Source organism: Alnus glutinosa, chromosome 11 (assembly GCF_958979055.1).
Source record: "Alnus glutinosa chromosome 11, dhAlnGlut1.1, whole genome shotgun sequence".
NCBI lineage: Eukaryota > Viridiplantae > Streptophyta > Magnoliopsida > Fagales > Betulaceae > Alnus > Alnus glutinosa.
The window spans coordinates 28126968-28149123 of record NC_084896.1 but is presented as its reverse complement, the minus strand read 5'-3'; the positions used below and the strand labels follow the sequence as shown (position 1 = coordinate 28149123).

General features: G+C 35.4%; 1 protein-coding gene across 4 annotated transcripts in view; it reads left to right on the top strand.

The window, feature by feature from the left end:
• The first annotated feature begins 1078 nt into the window (after positions 1–1078).
• Positions 1079–22156, top strand: part of LOC133882701 (protein SIEVE ELEMENT OCCLUSION B-like) — a 59006-nt gene continuing 37928 nt past the window's right edge. For 3 of the 4 annotated variants that reach the window (XM_062321913.1, XM_062321915.1, XM_062321911.1), the window contains exons 1-2: positions 1081–1361; positions 1582–1671. In XM_062321913.1, the coding sequence (XP_062177897.1) occupies positions 1152–1361; positions 1582–1671 (300 nt within the window). In that variant the 5' untranslated portion in view covers positions 1081–1151. Of the gene's footprint in view, positions 1362–1581; positions 1672–22156 lie in introns of all 4 variants that reach the window. The other variant, XM_062321918.1, reaches the window with a different exon arrangement.

Below are 22156 nucleotides of genomic sequence, written 5' to 3'. Positions count from 1 at the left end.
ATAGCATATTTATAATTTAATGAGGCTATGAATATAATAATTATATAATCAATATGTAACCTATGGGAATTAGAAGAGTTACATAATCGATACGTAACATATGAGAATTATAAGGGTAATGTATGATAGTTACATAATCGATGTGTAATACATTAATGAGCAGTTCTCAAGGGGTAGCTCAATTGACTAGGAACCACGCCTCATGAAGTAGATGTCAATAGTTCAAATCTCTTTCTCCTCTCTTGCGTGGACATGTAAAAAATAATAATAATAATAATAATAAATAATAATAATAATAATAATACATTAACGAGCAAAACATCACAGCCTGTATTAAAAAAGAGCTTTGAGTGCCCTTACTTTCACTTTTTAGTTCCTTAGCGTTTTTTCTCTTTTTATTTTGTACTTCAAAAAAAAAAGAAGAAAAAGAAAAAAGAAAAAAGAAGACCGTTCTGCTTTTAGCAGGAGTCCTGTATTAAAAAGAGCTTTGAGTGCCCTTACTTTCACTTTTTAGTTCCTTAGCGTTTTTTCTCTTTCTATTTTGTACTTAAAAAAAAAAAAAAAAAAAATACCGTTCTGCTTTTAGTAGGAGTCCTGTATTAAAAAAGAGCTTTGAGTGCCCTTACTTTCACTTTTTAGGGTGTGTTTGAGAATAGAGAAGAATCTCTATTTTTTTTTTTTTTTTTTCAAAAATAAATTATGTTTTATTTAATTTTTTTTAAATTTTATCTCACAAAGTTAAACTTCGAAATTCGTGTAGTGAATTAGAATTCAATTTTAATTTTTTAAAATTTAATTTCCAAACGAACCATAATAGCATTTTTCTCTTTCTGTTTTGTACTTTTAAAAAAAAAATTAAAAAAAAAAAATACCGTTCTGCTTTGAGTAGGAGTCTGGTTGTCTGAACACAATTTACTTTAAATTGAGAGATTGAGAGGATCCTGTATTGCTTTTAGTACGAGTCTGGACACAATTTGCACATGGCTTAGACACAAAGAAACCTCGATTCCATTTGAAAATAGTCATTAGTCGACCCACATAAAAGGGTACGTTGCCCACCATATCACAACGGAGACAAAGCCACTGCACCTTCTCTGTTCTTCCCCAAACTAAGAGTTTCTAATCCTCTTACGCTTGCAAGAGACAACACTATGGCCAGCGATGAAGTGCAGCCAGTTACTGCACAGAAACCCATTGAGGGTGAGCTTAACGTGTTAATTAGCATGTCCGAGAAGCAGATCCTGAGTCTGATTTCTGCAACCCATCTTCCTGATGAAGAAAATTTTGATGCCGACTCTCTTCTCGTTGCCGTCGAACACGAGCACCAAAAATACCGTGAAAATTATTTCGAACTTTTGGGGGTATATATGTTTTTACCATGATATTCTTCATAAGATTTTCTTTTTTCACTATTTCTTCCAATCCGAAGGTGGGATATTATAATAGTCGAGCATTAAGATTTAACACGTTTACTCCAGGAGATCAGAACAAATATTGGGTGGGATAATGTTATTTTTTAGTTATTTCAACTTAGTTTTTGAGGTTTCTTTCACTCATATAATTACTTATGATTTACAATAGAGCGATGAAGAAGGCATGGAGAACCTGGAGGGAAAGATGTCCATAGCCAGCTTTAAGAATGAGGAAGACGAGGAGAACCCGAAGGAAAAGGTGTCCAGAGCCATAACTCTTTCTTTGAATTCTTCTCAATAAAAAGGTTTTCGAATGTTGGATATTGAGGTTTCTTTCACTCATAATTACGTATGACTTAATATAGGGCCAGGAGAACCTTGAGGAAAAGGAGTCCAGAGAGAGCTTCAATCCACAATTATTACGCATACTCAAGCAACTTTCCTCTGAGGTAGGATAGCATTTTTCAACCCACGAAAATCTTGCACAATAACTCATCGATCTTTTTCCTTTCTTTTGTTTCTTTCCAATTTGGTGGCAGGAATTAGGATCGAGATAAATAATATCGTTTTTACTATATAGTTACCAAATTAGCACTTTTTTTCTTCATAATTATAAATTTGTAATGTCAGATGGCATGTGAGGCTCCAAGTGTGGAAGTAATAGTGGCAATACTTAACAAGCTCTCAAACTATTCATGGGAAGCTAAGCCAGTGCTGATACTAGCGGCTTATGGTTTGAATTACGAAGATTTCTTGGATATCCCAAACAATGTACCTGCCACCTTAAAGCATCAAAAACTCCAGGAAATATTTAGCTTTAACAGCTCAATTATTCACACGTTGGACATCATGAAGTACTTCTTGAAGGTTAGGTTAAGAAGGTTACAAAGGATGAACCAGCATTATTGTCGGATGTAGCAGGTGATATCCCGGTGGGTGTCTACTGGATTATTGTGACTTGCACAACACAACTCATATGGGTTGTCTCAGTAGTGATGAGTAAGTTCTTGTCCTTAATTGACATGTAGCATATATGCTCAAATCCTTTGCGTAGAAAATATTACCGTCATGTCACAATTATAAGGCTTACTGTAATACATTTGCTTACTGGCCAATTCAATAGGCCAGGTGTCCACTCGGGGTGTCAAAATAAAATATTTGATAAATAATATTGTTAGTTTAATCCATTGAAAATGATCATGGTTGCCTTATTTCAGGGACAAGAATCAGGATCTATCGCCCTTGGTCAACAAAATCCGGTCCATCTTCTTCGACCTAGAGAGGAGGCTAAAGGAAGTAGGTTAGCCACATAGTGGATTTCAATTACAAGGAAGCATGCTCTATTGAATCTATTGCACATGCAATATAATTGCTTATTTGAAAGAGAAATGCTGGGGAACCCACCGGTATCCCACCAGCATCCCACCAAGGTCTAAGTAAAAAAACAAAAAATGAATTTGCTAAATACTCTATTTGAAATGGGCGACAACGCTGACCAAAGAACCTTGTTCACTGTAGATGAAATGTAAAGAAGAAAACTGAAGGAACTTTTTCCCAAGGATGCTATGCAGCCTCTTATTGACGGTTCCACCAACGAACAGGTTAGCTCTACAAATGAAAACACAAAGGGCTAGTTTGGCAAGGTATTTTCATTCTCCCTCTACTTCTTTTCACTTCTTCCAGACTTCCAAAAATATTAAATAAAAAACATTCTTACTTTTTTACACTTTTTATATCACATCAATTATATTTTATTTTTATTCAAATAAAAAAATCCACTACAAAACAAATTTTTTTTACTTTTCTATAAAACATTCTTAAATTTTATATCACATCAATCACTTTTTACTATACAACAATCAAATATTCCATATCACAATTACTTATCAAACTCTTTTTAGGATTTTTTTTTTTTTTTTCTTCTCACTTTTGCACCACATAAAATTACAGCTCATCTCGTGTTAAAGAACCCGGTCGGAAACCCCCGCCCACACGGGCCGACCCGCCTCTCTCTGTCACTCTCTCCAGTAGATCCGGCCATCCCGAGCTTCCCCGTCACTTTCTCCCCTCTTACCGACCCTCCAACGAGTCCAGCACTCTCTTCTCCGGCCATCCCGAGTGTCGGCGATCCCCTCTAGTTCTCTTTTTTTTTTTTCCCGGTTTTTTCTTCCTTCTTCCGTTAAAGCCCGTGCCTCCTCTTTCTAAAAAAAAAAAATATGTGATGCAGGTGTTGCCACGTCAAGGTGTAAAAAGTGGGTGTAAGTCTAGTATTTTCCAATAAATAATATTCAAATGAAACATCAATCGAGCAATATCATTTTTGGGCCATAACAATCAAGACCGAGTCCAAATCCAAAACATTTTTTGGCCAACAAAAATAGTCGAACCAGAGGTTTAGGGCTGAACTTTCCAACACAAATTCAAAGGATTCCGAACTGGCTTGCCTGATAGGCCTTCAGGCTGGCCCTCCCTAATAATACTTTCTTTTTCAACAGTTTGTATGTAATGTTTCCTTCATCAAATTTATAATGTTTCCTTCGTCGAATTTACTAGACTACAATCACAACTTCATCTCCCTAATAATACTTTCATTTTCAACTGTTTGTATGTAATGTTTCCTTCATCAATTTACTAGACTACAGTCACAACATCATCATTTACACTTGCCACAAAACGGAATATTAAGAATAATTTCTTGGACAGTTGACTTGATTTTTCACAATTGTCTTGCACAAACAGGTTAGCATCGACGTGTTGAAAGAGAAAAATATTATATTATTCATTTCAGGCCTGAACATACACAGGAAAGATAAATTGGATTTTTTGTCAATTTATGATGGAATAAAGAAGAAAGGGGATCACCACTACAAAATTGTATGGATCCCATGTTAGAAATAATCAACATATTATTTAATCTAACATGCGCAGCGGAAAACGAATAAACAGGATTTAGGCTTACCTCTAGCCATGTTTGCTCAAGCGTCTCCACGATCCATCTGAAGAACAAGAAAGATTATTTGAGGGATCTTCTAACCTATGCCTATTGCTTGATTGCCGTACTGATGGTGTACACAGGCTGTTTATTTATAGGCTAGGTCAGGGACCCTCAAATATGATAAGTACCGTATTGTTCCTCCCATCAAGGAAACAATATTATTAATTGATTTTGAATCAATTAATCGATTCCATTACGGTAATTTAATTAATTAAATTACCTAACCGTAATACCGTATATACTATTCATTTATTAAATTATTAATAAATGCTTCCTTATGTGGCATATAGGCCATATATGGAGATAAAATCTTACATTCTCCCACTTGGCCTTTATGACACATGACTTTATGGTATTAGGTTCCTTAGTTTGGCCAATCACTTATGGAATCCTCCCACTCAGATAAGAAATGTTTCACACGAATCATGGCGGTAAAACCATTATAAAATTAGGTCGTCCCTTCCATGTATCACGATGTAAAACACTCCTTACATGAGTACCTTATGGATAATCAAGCTTTATGAATGAACTTCCTATAAGTCATTCGGGTCCAACTTTATTTATCCTCATGGATAAAATAACAAAATGTGCACAAAATCTTTATTATTATAACTTTATGTCTATAGACCAAAAAGAGACAAACCAAGCAAAAATTGAATTAATGAGTCTCATATATTCCGCATGACTTTATTCTTTATTTACCGGTAAACTGTAAGTCATGGGATCCGCAATCATTAATTCAGTACTTATATGCTCAATAGACCATTTATGTCTCTTAATGTTATCTCTCGTACTGAGATACTTAATGTCGATTTACTTCTGCTTCTACTCTTTATTCTTATAAAAGAAGATTATAGTAGAATTACCGCAGAGTATCTTTATGGTCTAACTGTAAAATCGACAAGATTGAGACTTTCAACAAATGTCTCAACCATCATGCCTGTGTACTAAATTCATAGCACGCTAGAATTTTAGCTTTCTTGGTAGACGTAGCAACCATAGTCTGCACACTGCATCTTTAAGATATATGTCTCAATAAAAAGATATATACCCTAAAATAGACTTTCTACTATCTACACAATCAGCAAAACTCAAATCTGAACAACTAACCACCTTCAAATGGAAAGTGTATCCTTAGGTTAAGTTGTACTTCTTGGTTCCTTGCATATACCGCAAGACTTTATTTGTAGCACTTTATTGACTCAATATACTTATTGTCAGTCATATGGTTATGTATAATGCAGACTTTTAAAACTTTTCATCTGCCCTTATTCTAATACCTTTGGGACATTAATCTTTATTTAATTGGTCCCTCTTAATTGCTACTGAAGGTACATAATCCTTCATTCTAAATTTTCCCAAAACTTTTTTCAATGTAGGCCTTCCGAGACAATGTTAATATTCTTTATGTCTCTGTGAATCTCTATGTCAAAAGACATAAGAGGTTTCACCTAAATCCTTCATTTCAAAGTTTTGTGAACTTTATGTAGCAAACCTAAATCACCACTTGCAAATATAGGGCTAGAAAGATTACTGTACTCCCACTGACCTTAAGGTATATATACTAATCAACAAGGTTTTTTTTTTTTTTTTTTTTTTTTTTTTTTTTTTCTATAAACAATAACCTTGTAAAAAGTATATTACCATTGAGAGATCTATCATAGCCCATAAATAGAATTCTTTAATTTGCAAGCTTTCTGACTGTTATTTATAAAACCCTTTGATTGTTTCATGTAAACCTCGTCTTTAAGATCCCTATTCAGAAAAGTTGTTTTCGCATCCACTTGATGTAGCTCTAGATAAAAAATAAGCTACTAATGCTATGATCATCTTGATGAACCATCTTTGGACACTGGAGAGAATGTTTCACGATAATCAATGCCCTCCTTATGAGTAAAACCATTGGCTACGAGTCTACCTAGACTGTTGAGCAATGGATTTAACTCTTACTTCATGGCACTGAATCTCAATGTGGAGTTTTCTCCACTCATAGCATGTGAAAACAAACTTGGATCATCTTTATGTCCAATGTCAACATCAGACTCTGGTAGATATACAACATGATCACTAAGAATTGTTGATCTATTTATTCTATAGGATTTTTCTTAATTCTACTTCCTCTGCATTTTGCAATGGGAGAATAGACTTTTGAACTTATTCTGTATGAGTTGGTTGTTCTAGAAATGATTGTGGCTCAGGATAATCAATCTGATTTTCCCTGAATACAATCAATCATCCTCTATGAGGAGGAGATTTGGCCAACTCTAGTGCTTCCTCAAATTCCAATTTGTGTGAATGAGCACTCCCACTAGGTTCTGCATCCTCTAGAAATTTTACAATCAACAACTCTAGACTTATATGAAGGACAATAAAACATTTAAAACCCTTTAAAGTTTACTAGATAGCTTATAAAAGATCCGTTGGTTGTCCTTGAATCTAATTTCCTTAGGCGAGGATTATAAATCCTCTCTTTAGCAAGGCAACCCCATATGTGTAAATAATGTAAACTAAGCTTCCATCTATTTCATACTTTAAAAGGTGTCATAAGGACAACCTTAGATGAAATCCTGTTTAACATATACACAACGGTCTTCAAAGCTTTACTCTATAGCAGATTAGTATTACTAATCATTTCCCCTACCTTAATACTCTATGCCTATATTAGATCTTATGATCTTCATATTGTTTCTCTTCTTCTTCCTTATAGATATTGAAAGCATTCAATACCCCAGCTTTAATATTTAGAAGATAGAGATACATAAACTTTATATGGTCACCACTAAAAGAGATAAAAAATATCTCTGACCATTTAGGCAATGAGTATGGAAAGGTTAACATATTTCAATGTACATGATCTCAAGAATTTTAAAAGGCTCTCTTTGGCACCTCTAATGGTCTTGTTGGTATGCTTTCCCTTATGCAGTCCACACAAGAACCAAAGTCAGTAAATTACCGACTTTTATTTACTGTATGAAGATATATTTCAATCTCCAAAGCCATAACCAGAGCATTTTAAATTCTCAAAGACTCTACTTTACGTCAACATCAGTATGCAGAAATAAACAAATAATTTTGTTTCAAAATTGGGATGTAGGTCAATTTTAAATAGACTTTAAATAAACCCCAACCAATATTCCACCAAAAATAAGAAAAATTTCAAGTTTAAAATAAAAATTGAAATTTTTTTAATAAGCCAAACTAGAAAATAGATTTCAAAAAGATTATGGAATATAAATCATTTTTGAGGTCAAAATTATAACTGAATTTTAAAATTAACCTATAGATCCCAACAAGCTCAAATTATAAACACGTGTTATCCATTTTAAAAAGATCTGCATTTGTGTTGACAATGTGGATTGTTAAACCATAATCAATCCACAACATATTTGAATGAGTCACTACGAGAGATTCACGACATACTGGATATATGAGATTATCTTTATTTTAAGTCATTTCTTTTGCTTCATGCAATCTTTCTTTATATGCCCTTAATTTTCCTTATTGCATGAGAAATATGTATCTTGATTGCCATAATACCTTTTTTTTTTTTTTTTTTTTGGCACCTTATTCTCATGCTTTAAGTGTTGGACATGATTGCATTTATTGGTCCTTCATTTGACATGAATAATCATGTGAACACTTTATAAATTCTCTCATATCCTTGAACACACATGGTTAGAAGTTTATTTACTAACCATTTATCCTTACGTGTGTTACAAGATAAAATTCTACACTTAGAAGAGAGAATTCAAAAAATTGAAATAGACCAATAATGACTTAAAAATCTCAATCTTTAGGGACTTAAGCTAAACTACAATATCCTTCATTCCCATAATGGAATTAGAAACGCTCAAATGAAAAAGTATATTAATCTTTTTCCAGTCAGAAAAATATTACCATAATGTATTGGAATATAAAACCACCAAAGTAGAGTAATATGAACAGCTGCAATAACCAAGAAAATAAAAAATAAAAATACTTTAATGCTATGAAGTAACTTTATTTCAAATTGGCCAATGCCAATTTAAATAGTAAATAGTAAATTTCAACCTACCTGTGGGCAAAGGTTGCATCACGCATGAAATTTACTCTTTATTAACAAGACTAAAGCAAATTTAAATATTAATAAATAAAATTCTTCGTACCTTTGGGCAACCGAAAGAAATTTTACTTTTAATACTAAATTTGTTATCTCATTCTAATTAAGCCATAAAAATAAAAACTTCCCTTTGGGGATAAGTAATTAAATTTATGAATTAACTACAAGACGATGTTAATTTTTCTATATGAAGTTCATGTGTATGATCCTTATGCAATTATTACAAAATTATGATGCTTTGGCTCTCCCAAAATCATAATAATCACGCTGTAGTTCATGAACATCTAATAAATCTTTATGAGGTTCATGCGTGTAATCCTGATGTAATTATCATACAAAAATGGGATGCTTTGGCTTTCCCATAATTATTATGATAATTACGTGTGTGTAATCTTGATGCAATTATTATTAAAAAAAATTGGGATGCTTTGGCTCTCCCAAAATCATAATAATAATTGCGACTTCATTAACATCTAACAACTTTATAGATGCCCTCTTAATAGCCCCAGGAATATAACAAACCAATACCTAAATGGGGTAAACAGCATTTTCCAAGGTGCAAGCAGATGAGCTCCCAGGAAAGTGAGGGGGGTCACACCGGACACACTTAAATCCCAAGACTTTCCTTGCCAGAACTTTCCCCGACATTGCATTCTTAGATATTACTGTAAACACACCAGTATATATGGTATTGTTGATTATTCTTAGGTCTAGGCATCAAACAATTTATATATAACAATATAAATTCAACAACTAAAATATATTCTTCAATATATGTATTAAAGAACCAATAATCTTAAAATACAATACTGTAAATAATAAGTGGAATAAAACTGCAATATGAGGACATAATAAAAATATGGCTCAATGGTTTAGTAAGTGGCCAAGGCCCTTTACACTTGGTGAACCCAAGTTCTAAACACCATAAGGCCTAAATTCCCCTTTCTTTCTTTTTTTTTTTTTTTTTTTTTTTTTTTTAAAAAAAAAAAAAAAAAGGAACTTGGTGGGTTGTTGTAATGGGCTAGTGGATCTCTTTATAGGGCTGGGTCAAACCCACTTAAATGGGCTCCCTCTTTTTCTTTTTTTTTTTTTTCTTTTTTTCTTTTTTTTTTTTTTTTTTTTTTTTTTTTTTTTTTTTTTTAGGCAAACTTTGTTTCACTCAGAACAAATGACATATTTAAAAAAGACCCATATGCTTTTTCAACCATATGTGAACAACAACTTATATTCACAAATATTATTTATTCAACAAAAATTAATGCTAAGCAAAATAGCATAGAGGTGGCTCTGATACCACATGTTAGAAATAATCAACATATTATTTAATCTAACATGCGCAGCGGAAAACGAATAAACAGGATTTAGGCTTACCTCTAGCCATGTTTGCTCAAGCGTCTCCACGATCCATCTGAAGAACAAGAAAGATTATTTGAGGGATCTTCTAACCTATGCCTATTGCTTGATTGCCGTACTGATGGTGTACACAGGCTGTTTATTTATAGGCTAGGTCAGGGACCCTCAAATATGATAAGTACCGTATTGTTCCTCCCATCAAGGAAACAATATTATTAATTGATTTTGAATCAATTAATCGATTCCATTACGGTAATTTAATTAATTAAATTACCTAACCGTAATACCGTATATACTATTCATTTATTAAATTATTAATAAATGCTTCCTTATGTGGCATATAGGCCATATATGGAGATAAAATCTTACATCCCAATTGTGGAGCGGTGGACCAATAGCTTGCGAAGGAAATTTGAGATGTTACGGTCTAAGATGCCATGGTATATAGTGCAGTACTTTTCAGCAGTAGCAGCCATCAAGTTCATTGAGGGGTGGTACGACAATAAGCCTATTGTCTTGTTGATGAACCCACAAGGGGAGTTGGTAAACGAAATTGCACTCGAGTCACTCGACTTGATTCAGCAATTTGAAATGAGTGACTTGATTCAGCAATTTGAAATGAGGACCTTCCCTTTCACTCTGATTGAATATCGGGCACAAGCACATTCGGCTTACGGGAGAACATCTGGACCTCACGAAGTAAAGTCATTTTTACAACTCTAGATGAATACATGTACATATCCTTCGCACATACAAGTACACACACAAATGCACATATTATTGCATGCATGCAGTTTTAGGCAAAATTCATAATGCTTCTTCAAATAAAATTTGAGGTTAATTAGACATATATAACTTGTGCAATCAGACTGAAAAATACACTTTCCTCTGTGGAGGCAAGGACAAGCAATGGATTGAGCAATTTTCCCGGAAAGTAAATGTTGTGGCTCAGGATCGGCTCATACAGGAATTCAACATTGACATCAAAGTGCGTTGCGTTGGAAAAGACCGCAGACAGCTGAATTTTGGCGAGGAAATTCAAGAGTTATTGCCTGCCCTCAGGAAGGAGAGAAGATGGGCTGTGCTCATGACCAATTTTTCAGAGGTAATCAGTAAAGATGGGACAACAATTGAGAAGGTTTTGGAGGAGTTTGAAAACTGGAAGGTAAATGTTCGTGAGATAGGCTTCCAGAATTGCTTCGAAGAGTACCATCGCAGGCTCCTTCCAACTGGTTCCCAGCCATCGGCATGGAGGAATGTCTGATTGTCCTTGTATCGTTGAAGTGCACCATCAGCTTTTAGTGCTGCCACACATCCACTGTTTTATTAAATAGCGGATTGATTCGCACCAATCAATTTTAAACAAGTTGAATTGCACTGCTTATTTTTTTTTTTAAAAGAAAAACACATGTACTTTGTATTCAGAGCCTGCCAAGTACTGTTTAATGAAATGCTTGGGTGAAATTTGTCTTATAATTTTAATTATTTGGCAGGACTCATTTAGTTCTTTTTTAGCTTAATTATTTTCAACTGGAGCCATTCTCTTCCGATAGGTTTTGTTGATTGTACGTGTTGAACCCAACTGGGTAATTGATTTTGCCATTTTGGGTTCACTAGCGTGACTCTAGCTCTAGCTCTAGCTCCAGCTCTCTTGGCCGGAGGGTGAGTTTATTTACAAATCCCATAAAGAAAAATTGTCTTCAACTTACATTTAACATATGCCTACTAATAACTCTTTATCTTAAAATGACACTCCCTCTTCCTCCTCCGGTGAAGGATGGTGAGGTCATATATACATTCAAGACTCATTGGATGCGCGTAAAACTTGTGTATCAAAGAAAGAACCTTTGGACAACAGGCATACAAATCCATATATATATATATATATATACAAAAAATCGGAGAACTCGTCTAACGTGTGTTCCCTCCCCCTTGTCAGTGTGCAGACACTTAATTTTCTTACCAATTTCACTTTCATCCTTTTCTCTAAAATTTTTAAATTTATCAAGCACTTCAAATTTTTCTTATAGAAAATAAACCCATACATACCTTGAGAAATCGTCGATAAAGGTCACCATATATCTATAACCACTGATAGATGGTTGATACACTCGTCCAAATTAAACACATCTGAGTGAATGGGATTACTCTTAATTTGTACAGTAGTTGATGCGTTTTACCATAGTTACACCCAGCACAAATCGTGTCTCCACGAATCTCCATGAATTTTTTAGTCCAAATAAAAATGAATGGGATTACCATTTTAGTGGCACGAGTTCTTCAAACGACTTGAAGTGTTAATTTAATAAAAATACAATCATGTTTTAAAGATGGGCATCACGTACGTTCAAATAACAAACTCATTTATCTTTAATTAATACTCAAATTAATAGCATAATTAAGCACATTACAGATTGAAAAAGTCACCTGCCCAGACAAGTTGAATATAAATAACATCGCTAGTAATTAATAAAATTTCAACACTTACAAAAGGACTAGGAGTGTAAATCCGGAGCGGGTTCCCGGGTATTGGGTAAAACCCGGGATCCGGCTCCGGGCCCCCGGATTTTACTTTTTTTACACCCGGGCCCGGACCCGGGTATCCCGGATATCCGGGGTGTCCGGGTACCCGGTTTTTACATGGGTACCCGGGTAAAACCGGGTATCCGGTCCGGGTTATATTTAAAAAAAAAAAAAAAAAAAAAAAAAATCTTGCCCAATTTTTTGAAACTGAATGCTGTAAATAATTTCAACCGAACCCTTGTAATTGTCTAACTAGATCAGTAGCCAATAGAGTAATAAAGTCTCATTATCCTTGATTTTTTTTTAGCCAAAAAGTTAGTAGTAATGCCCAGAATCAAGATTGTTATCTAATTTATCTGATTTACAGAAATCTCATAATGTCATTGAAGAGGGAAAAAGAAGTAAAGAACAATGCAATAGGCATTATATTACTGATATAAAATAAATGAATTGAACCACCCCTGAACGTGTACATAGAGAAAAGATGCAATCCACCATAATGCATTAATTCTCATAAACATATTACATATTAAAAAAGTTCAAACTTCAAACCCAAAAGTCCATAACTAAAAGTCCATAGACATTAAAAAAGTTCATAACCAAAAGTCCATAAACATATTAAAAAAGTTCAAACCCAAAAGTCCATAAACATATTAAAAAAGTTTATAACCAAAAGTCCATAAACATATTAAAAAAGTTCATAACCAAAAGTCCATAACTAAAAGTCCATAAACATATTAAAAAAAATTCATAACCAAAAGTCCATAAACATATTAAAAAAGTTCATAACTAAAAGTTCCCAGCATGGTCCGGTTTCTGGCTTTTTGTAGCTTTGCCTTTGCTCTCAATCATCTACAACTACAATAGAAGGAAAAAAAGAAGAAGAGAAGAGAATTAGTTAAATGAATAAATAACTAAAATAAATTAATAATAATGAAAACTAAAATGAATTTATAAACATTTACCATGCTCATCAAACATTTCAATAAAATTCTCATACTCCAAGCCTCCATTGCTCTTTAACCAATCTTGTGTGCAAATCAAGGCCTCAACTGTCAATGGAGATAAAGAACTCCTAAAGGGATCCAATATGCGTCCTCCATTGCTGAATGCAGACTCAGATGCAACTGTAGAAATAGGAATGGCCAATATATCACGGGCTATCTCTGCGAGGATAGGATATTTAGGTGCATTAACCTTCCACCAAAGTAAGATGTCAAATTCATTTGTTGATGCTTCACACCCATCCAAAAAATAACGATCCACCTCCGACATACACTCCGAGTTGCTCTCTTCATCAAGGTGTTTCATGAAAATCTTCATATATTGCGTCTCTGTAAGTGCATCATCATCAACATCAACATCAACACTAACATCTATAGAAGCAACACTTGAACTTTCCACACCCGCATCAAGGTTAGACAAATGCCTCACATATAACTTATTATATTGCTCCCACAAACGGTTCAAGAGGTCTTTCACATTTGTCTCGATTTGTTTCGCCCAATCAGAGCCACTACATTTTTCCAAATAATATTTTAACGCCTTCAACTTGGTACGCGGGTCAAGGACATGAGCAATATACAACAATAAGTTAATCCTTTCCATAGTCCCCCAATACTTTTCATATTTTTTTTTCATATCCCAACTCACTACACTAATGATAGGATTACAACTCATACACCCATCGGCCAATGTCTTTATAATAATACAAAGTTGAATGAAATATGAGTTGGAGGTGACATGAGTTGAACTAGAAAACTTCAATGTGGCTTCATAAAAAGGTTTCAAAAACTTCACAAATTCCCTAGCATTTTTCCACTCATCATAGCTAGGAACAACAAAAGGATTACCATCTTCCTCCCCAAGTCGAGTAAAAGCTTTTTCGTACTTCTCAGCCGCACTCAACATTAAGTACGTAGAATTCCATCTTGTTTGAACATCTAGACACACTGTCTTCGTACTTTGAATTTTTTCACACTTTATGCATTCTTTAAACCTTGCCATTCTCTGCGGTGAAGACCTCACAAATTTCACTGCGTTCCTAATATTAGAAACACAATCACCCAATCCTTTCAAGCCTTCATTTACAATAAGATTTAATATATGAGCGGCACACCTCATGTGAATGAATTCACCTCCCAAAATAGAACCTTTCTTGTCCTTCAACTTCCTTTTCATATAATCAATCGCCACATCATTGACTGTCGCATTATCAGCTGTAACAGTGAACACGGATTCAATCTCCCATTCTATTAATGTATTTTCCAACATTCTTCCAATATTTTCACCCCTATGACTTGAAATCAAGTTAAACTTGATTATTTTTTTATGCATTCTCCAACTAGAATCTATGTAGCTAGCGGTGACAACCATGTAGTTCAAATTTTGAAGAGATGTCCATGTATCAGTAGTGATGCAAATTCTTTTACCCCTCAAAGAAGCCTTCAATTTAAGTTTTTCTTCCTCATAAAGTTTCATGCAATCTTTTTGTAGAGTAATGCGACATGGTAAATTGAACCTTGGTTCAATTCCATTTATCAATTCTCTAAACCCATAACTCTCCACATGCCTAAAAGGTAATTCCTCCATGATGAAATATTGAACAACCAACTTCCTTATTTTAATCGGATCGTACTTCACAAATCCTAGTTGGGTGGTAGTGGTATGGGAACTACCGCTCTCTGACATTTTTTTAAATGACTGTTGCAAGAGAGTTTGACCTTTGGGTACACTGCATTTTTCCAAATCTCTAAGTGGAGAGGTTGGACAGTTATAGGTAAGGTGGTTCTTCAAAGCAGTAGTGCCATGTCTCCAGTGACACCCTAACATCTTATGGCAATGATTGCATGTTGCCTTAGGCTTTTCCTTGTCAATTGGTGTCGCTTTTTTAAAGTGCAACCATACTTTTGATCGATTCATAGCTTGTGATTTGTTTTTGGAGGGATCCAATTCAGTTTGCAAGGAAGGCGAAGGGGTTTCAACATTTGTAGTTGGAGGCTTGTCATATGAATCATTGTCATTGACATTTTTCATAATAGGCCTAGTTGGAGCATAAAAACAATATTACACTTAATAGTATTGTCAGTATTGACCATACAATAAAGAACCATAATAATATAAAACAACATTAACAACATAATAATACAAAGTTTCTTGCAATCATATTCATCGATAATATGAAAAACAATAAAACATGCATAAATTTAATTGTTCTTTTTTTTTAAAACATGCATAAAAAAGCATTTTGACATTGCCCATATTGACATTGCAGCCTCCTCTGTTTCTCTTGACCAACCAATCAGATTAAATTTCTTAAATGCATCCAGATCTTTGTGTCAAAGAAAGAACCCAATTGATTTTATAATTTTTTTTTTGATAAGTAAGAAAATTTCATTAAGAACCCAAAAATGCATAAAGAACCCCCATCAAACTCCCAACCCAAAAATATAAAGGAACCCAAAATACAAAGGAAAGAGAGAAATACTGCGGGAAAAAAAAAAAAAAAAAACTGCAGACACGCCAGCGCGTGGAGCCACGCGCCGCCATCGCCGGCGCGTGGAGCCACGCGCCGCAACGCCGGCAGGGAAACCGCCGGGAAAACCAACGGGCGTCGCGGAAAATGCCGGAGAATCCCACTGTGCGGCGCGTGCGCGGTGAAGAAATCCCATACTTCGCAGATCTAGCACCCAAACTTCAGAAAACACCCACGCTCACGCGCGGTGAACCGGCGCGTGGAGGCCACCGCAGCTGATCTGGCGGCGGGGAAGAGCCGAACCACGACGGGAAACCCTCCGGTGAGGCACGAGCACATGGATGAGGACCCAAGCACCGTAGATCTACAACCCATGAAGCTAAAGAACCCATCGACCACTCACAACGACGCGGCGGCGCGGCGGCCAACCACAAAAAACGACGACGACGGGAAAGACCGGAACAAGCCGGCGAGGCCTCAGGAAGGGGCGCGAGACCGCCGGAGAAAGCCCAACCACCGTAGATCTACACCCAAGAAGAAGAGAAACCCCAACCTAAAAGACCAAAAAGAAGAAGAGAAGCACAAGAGTATGAGGAGGAAGGAAACAGAAAAGGAGAGGAGAGGAAACTGAGAAGAGGAAAGGGTTTTTTTCGGAGAGGGAGACGAGAGCGAGAATAGGGAAAAATAGATTCCAACACAAGAAAATAATTATTGTTGCTATCTACAAAAAACAGACTCAAATAAGTGAAATAACCAACACTCAGAACAACCCAACTCAGAACAAACCAAAACAGACAAGAGATATATTATTTCTTACAGTGATGCCGTGATGCCGTGAACAATGTGATGCCGTGTCGCCGTGAGCAGGAGATGGGTTCTGAAGGTGAAGAGAAATGGAGCGGCAGGCCGGCGGCAGTGAGGCTTGAGCAGGAGATGAGTTTTGAAGCTTTTGAAGTTTTGATACTTGATTCTTGATTTGGATGATCTGATAGCTTAGGGCAACAATGAATCAACAGAGAATGACCAAATGGTCCTCCCCCTCTTCCTATGCATGTAGTTTTAGATTAAAAGGGCAGGGAGGTAATTTTTCATTTTTTAATTAAATAACCCACCCGGAGCCGGGTACCCGGGTATATCCGGGATTTTTTGAAATGGATACCCGGCTCCGGCTCCGGGTACCCCGGGTACCCGGATCCGGGTATCCGGGTTCCAACCGGATTTCCCGGATTCCCGGTTTCCCGGAGCCGGGTAATGTCCGGAGCCGGTTTCCTGGCCGGATATATCCGGTCCGGATTTACACCCCTAAAAAGGACTATAAAATCTAATAATAAGATCATAGCAATTATGCAGAACACTTCAACAGCGCTGCCAAGTCCAAGGCCCAACAACATCAACATCTTCCGAATTAATGTATTTTATGTTTGTGGTATTAGCGGAGAAATTTGCCACTTAATTTGCTTTCTCATTCCCATGCTTACGTAATTAAGACAGTGCTTGGTTTTCTTAAAACATCCATTCTTTTTAATGAAATATATTTGATTGCCCGAATTGGTTGGAATATTCCGGTCTTATGGTCCACGGTCACCTGATCTTATCTTATCATAAGAGGAAAAATGCAAAATTACTTGCTAATACGAATAGTGATTGAAAACTTTTTGGGTAAGCAAAATATATATATATTGATAAAAAATTTGATAAAACCCATTAATATGTCACGTTAGTGCCAATAATATATTAATATTACGATACATATTTTTTATAATAAAAATATAAAATATAAAAAGCAGAAGCCCAAAAAAAAAAAAAATTAATAATAAAGTCAAACCACTCAATTTGGTCAAAGGTGGCCCAACCACCCATGCTCTGCTAATGTTTACCGAAATGGGTTGGGCAAGATCAAGCGTATTTGTGCAAAGTGCCGCTGCTCCGTTCCTTCCAAAATGGCGAATAGGGCGGACAAGGCGTATAGCACCGAGCTTGCACAAACAGAGGAATGCGAAGTGTAATTTCCCCTTTGAACTTGTAGTTTAGGCTTATACTCCTTAAATGACTTTCTGCATTAATATTGTACCTTCATTATTAGTCTATATTCTTTATTTTTTATTCCTAAACCTTATTTTAAATCTTAAAAATTCGGACAGTACAACGACATGTTTATAATGTTATAATGTCACTTTGGCATCATAACGGCATATCTAAATATCTTAATATTATTTAGGTATTATAACGACATATCTAAAATATGTTAATATTATTTGGGCATCATAACGATATATCTAAAATAATATCGTAATATTATTTGGGTATCATAACGACATATCTAAAATATCTTAGTATTGTTTGGGCATCATAATGACTATGTAGCATTTTTATGTATTTTTCATATGGGCGTTACTATGGCATTAGTATAATATTTATTTAAACCTCTAACATTACTTAGATATTACAATGACGCTATTATAAAATACTTAATAATATTTAGACAGTATAACGACACATTAGTAATTTTAAAAAAAAAAATTGAATATAATATCTTTCCTAAATAGGAGATATTCAATCCTACTTTCCTTTTGACTCGTAGCATGGTTGCATTGAAAAATCTGTATCTACCAAGAGATGTGTAATGTCATCTCTTGGTTAGAAGTGGTAGTCTTTTAATAAAAGTATTTTATTTATTCGGTAGTCTTTTAATAATAAGCAAAATAAAGTGGTCTTTTTAGCATTGAAAATTTTGACTCTGTAGTGTATATATATATATAGTTATGGTGACATCTGAAAAAATGTTTGGAGCACCGCCAAAGCGTCACCCTATGGAATTGTGCATGTGTCTTCTTTTGCTTGTTTTCCATTTATTTGCTATTTCACCAACAGACTATCATTTTTTTTTATCAATCACCTACAAATATACTAGAACACTAAAATTAACAAAAATTATTTGAAAATAGCAAAGTTAAAGGATTAACAAATGTAAATTAAGGGGTCAAATTATACACTATTTTGCACTCATCACCATTATTCACGAATATCATGATTTTAAGTGATAAAATTCACTCACAAATTACAATATGACAAATTGACAATAATTCCACTTTTACACATTTTTTTAAAAGGTTAAAACTTTCTCAAATTCAAATACCACTTTAAATATTATTAAAGGTTAAAACTTTGTTGATTTGCTTAGAAGATTTTACCTGCCCATAAGTCATCCTCCACTAGAAAGAATAGATGAAGATGTTAAGCATGTGCACAGTGCAACCCAGCTGGATGGGAAAGGATTGAAGTTTATGGCAGATCATTCAACAGAGACAGAGCATTCTTTACTTGACCTTGGCCTAGACTATAAGAAGGGAGAGTTGAAAATCCCACACATTACCTTGGACGATATTACAGAGTTTTATGCTCGAAATCTTATGGCATTTGAGCAATGCCACTACCCAAATGCGACATATGTTACTGATTATTTTATCCTGTTAGATTTCCTTATCTAAAGTGAAAAGGATGTGGATTTACTTGGTCGAAAGGGAATTATGGTTAATGGGCTAGGTAACAACGATGCAACTTTTATCAACAGTTTGGTCACAAATATTGTATATTCAACCATGAGCACCAAATATTATGATATTTGTATAAATTTGAAGAAATTCTACGAGAACCCTAAGCATGGTTGATTGGCTTCCTTGAGGCGAGACTATTTTGGCAATTCCTGGAAGGCCGCTTCTATCACAACTGTTGTTATCTTGTTGATCCTCACTTTGATACAAGCTGTATGCTCTATTATCTCTATGTATCCTCATACTTCTCAATCCTGAGCCTGAGCCAAGTATAATGCACTTTGTTGATTTGTTTAGAAGATTTTACCTGCCCAAATGTCTACCTCTACCAAAAAGAACAGCTAAAACAGTTAAGCATGTGTACAATGCAACCCAGTTGGATGGGAAAAGATTGAAGTTTATGGCGGATCATTCAATGCATTGTTTACTTGACCTTGACCTAGACTATAAGAAGGGAGTGTTGAAAATCCCACACATTACCTTGGACAATACCACAAAGTTTTATGCTCGAAATTTCTGTATATCTCAGTATGCGCTATTATCTCTGTAATGCATGGCTCATGACCAATCTTCCTCTCAAGCTTTTTATTTGCTGTATGAGTGTGTGTGAATGGATACTCCCTCGTTTGATACCTCTCTTTTATATGTCTCTAATAGACTTACTGTTTTTTATTTGCAATGTAACAATTCGTATGTAGAAGCTTTTTTATTTACTAAGCTTAATTGGGTAAGGTATTTTTTTGAAATATTTTTCTCTAATTTTTTTTGCTTGTGTTCCTATGGAATGTAGTTTGGCTAAAGGGCTTTTTTTAGGATTAATTGAGTAAGGCCACAAACATTTAGTGAATAGGGCCAAAATTTTTATCGAGTAGGGCCAACTTAATTTGTTGAGAATTGATCAATGGGCTAAAAATATATATATATTTTTTAGAATTTTCTTTTTAACCTCATAATTTTATTTTTTTTTCAAAAAATTGGGGGGCCATGGCACCCCCCCCCACTCCCTCTCGCGTCACTGCCTCCTCCCCTCCATATCATGAAGTTTCCTTCTAGGAGGTCGCTATTCGCCTTTTGTGATGTCTTATCCGTCACCTCTGTAAGAAATCTAAATCTAAAAGAGATAAAATGCGGAATAATAAAATAAAAGAGACAAGAGATTTACGTGGTTCGGTCTATGACCTACATCCACAAGATAAAGCCCAAAGGGCTACATTATGCTCTTTTATTGAATGATCTGAATACAATGAGTGCTCCCTTATTTATAGAGACTAGAGTAGAGATGAGTCTTCTATCTTAGCAATGTGGGACAAGAGGATGAAGCTTTTATATAAGCCAATGGCCAAAGCTTCTCCTCACTTAGGCAATGTGGGACTACCACATATTATCTCTAACATTCCCCCTCAAACTCAAGGTGGAAACTTGTGAAATCTTGAGTTTGCTTCTTGATGATCAGATTTGGAAGCATCGAATAGCAGCAACTTTTGGGCCGGAACGGGCCAACTATGACTTTACATGGAAGCCAACTAAGGGCTGAAATGGCATAGGTTTAAAACAATACCACAAATGCCAAATTACAAATAATAGGCCAACTATGGGCCAAATATGAAAGCCAACGATGGGCTGAAATGAGCCGGGGTTTGAAACAATACCGCAAAGGCTAAATACAAATAATGGGCCAACAAAGGGCCAACAGAGTGAAAGGAGAAGAAAGATGGGGCCAACTATGGGCCAAAAGGAAGTGAGCCACCAATGGGCTAAATAAGGCATGGGTTTTAAAGATTACCTCAAATGCCAAAAGAAAAGAGAGATGGGGCCAACTATGGGCCAAAAGAGAATGAGCCAACTATGGGCAAGAATAATATGGGCAACTTGGCCTCTTTTGATTTTTTTTTTTTTTTTTTTTTTTGAAAGGAAACATGGGCAACTTGGCCTCTTTTGATTTTTTTTTTTTTTTTTTTTTTTTTTTGAATAAAAGATAAAAGGAGAAGAAATTAAAGGAAATACATGAGTGACGGTATACAAAAGGAAGGAAAGATATAATATAATAGGAAACATGAGTGGAAAATATAGTATGATAGGAAGCATGAGTGGAAGGAAGGATATAGTATAATAGGAAACATGAGTGGATTGTATAGTTGTCATTGACTCCCTGTGTCTCGCTGATGGCTCCTCATTGGCATCAGGAGAGGATCTCAGCTAAGGTGTTTGACAGAAATACACTGAGAACTTCAGGAAGGGAAGAATATTAGAAAAATAAAGAGAAGAAGAAAACAGAGAAGGGAAGAAGAAGAAGAGAAGAATATTAGAAAGATCCTGAGATGAAGCTCTGTTTTTGAGGTGAAACAGAGGTGAAGGAGGAGCACGTGGGAGTAGAGAGGCCGAACCAGGTGATGGGTCCTCAAGGCACAGCAACGGATAAGCAGGAGAACAGAAACATAGGTGTTTGATAGAATGCCTCAAAGAGAGTAAAGAGAAGGAAAACTCTTGTAAGATTTTGAGAGAAGGAGAAGAATGAGAGGGGGTTTTAGCACTGCAGCTTTTACTGCTTTACAGAGAAGAGATGAAGAGTTTGGAGGGACTTTTCTGGTTGGGTCATCAGCAGGACGTGAAACACAGGGGAGGAGAGGACTTTTCCGTCCTTTTTTTTTTTTGTTACATGCCGAGAGAAAGAGATAAGGAGAAGACTCATATATGAACGCAGCAGTGAGACTGGGCGGAGATCTGGCAACTTAGAAAACAAGGAAAAGA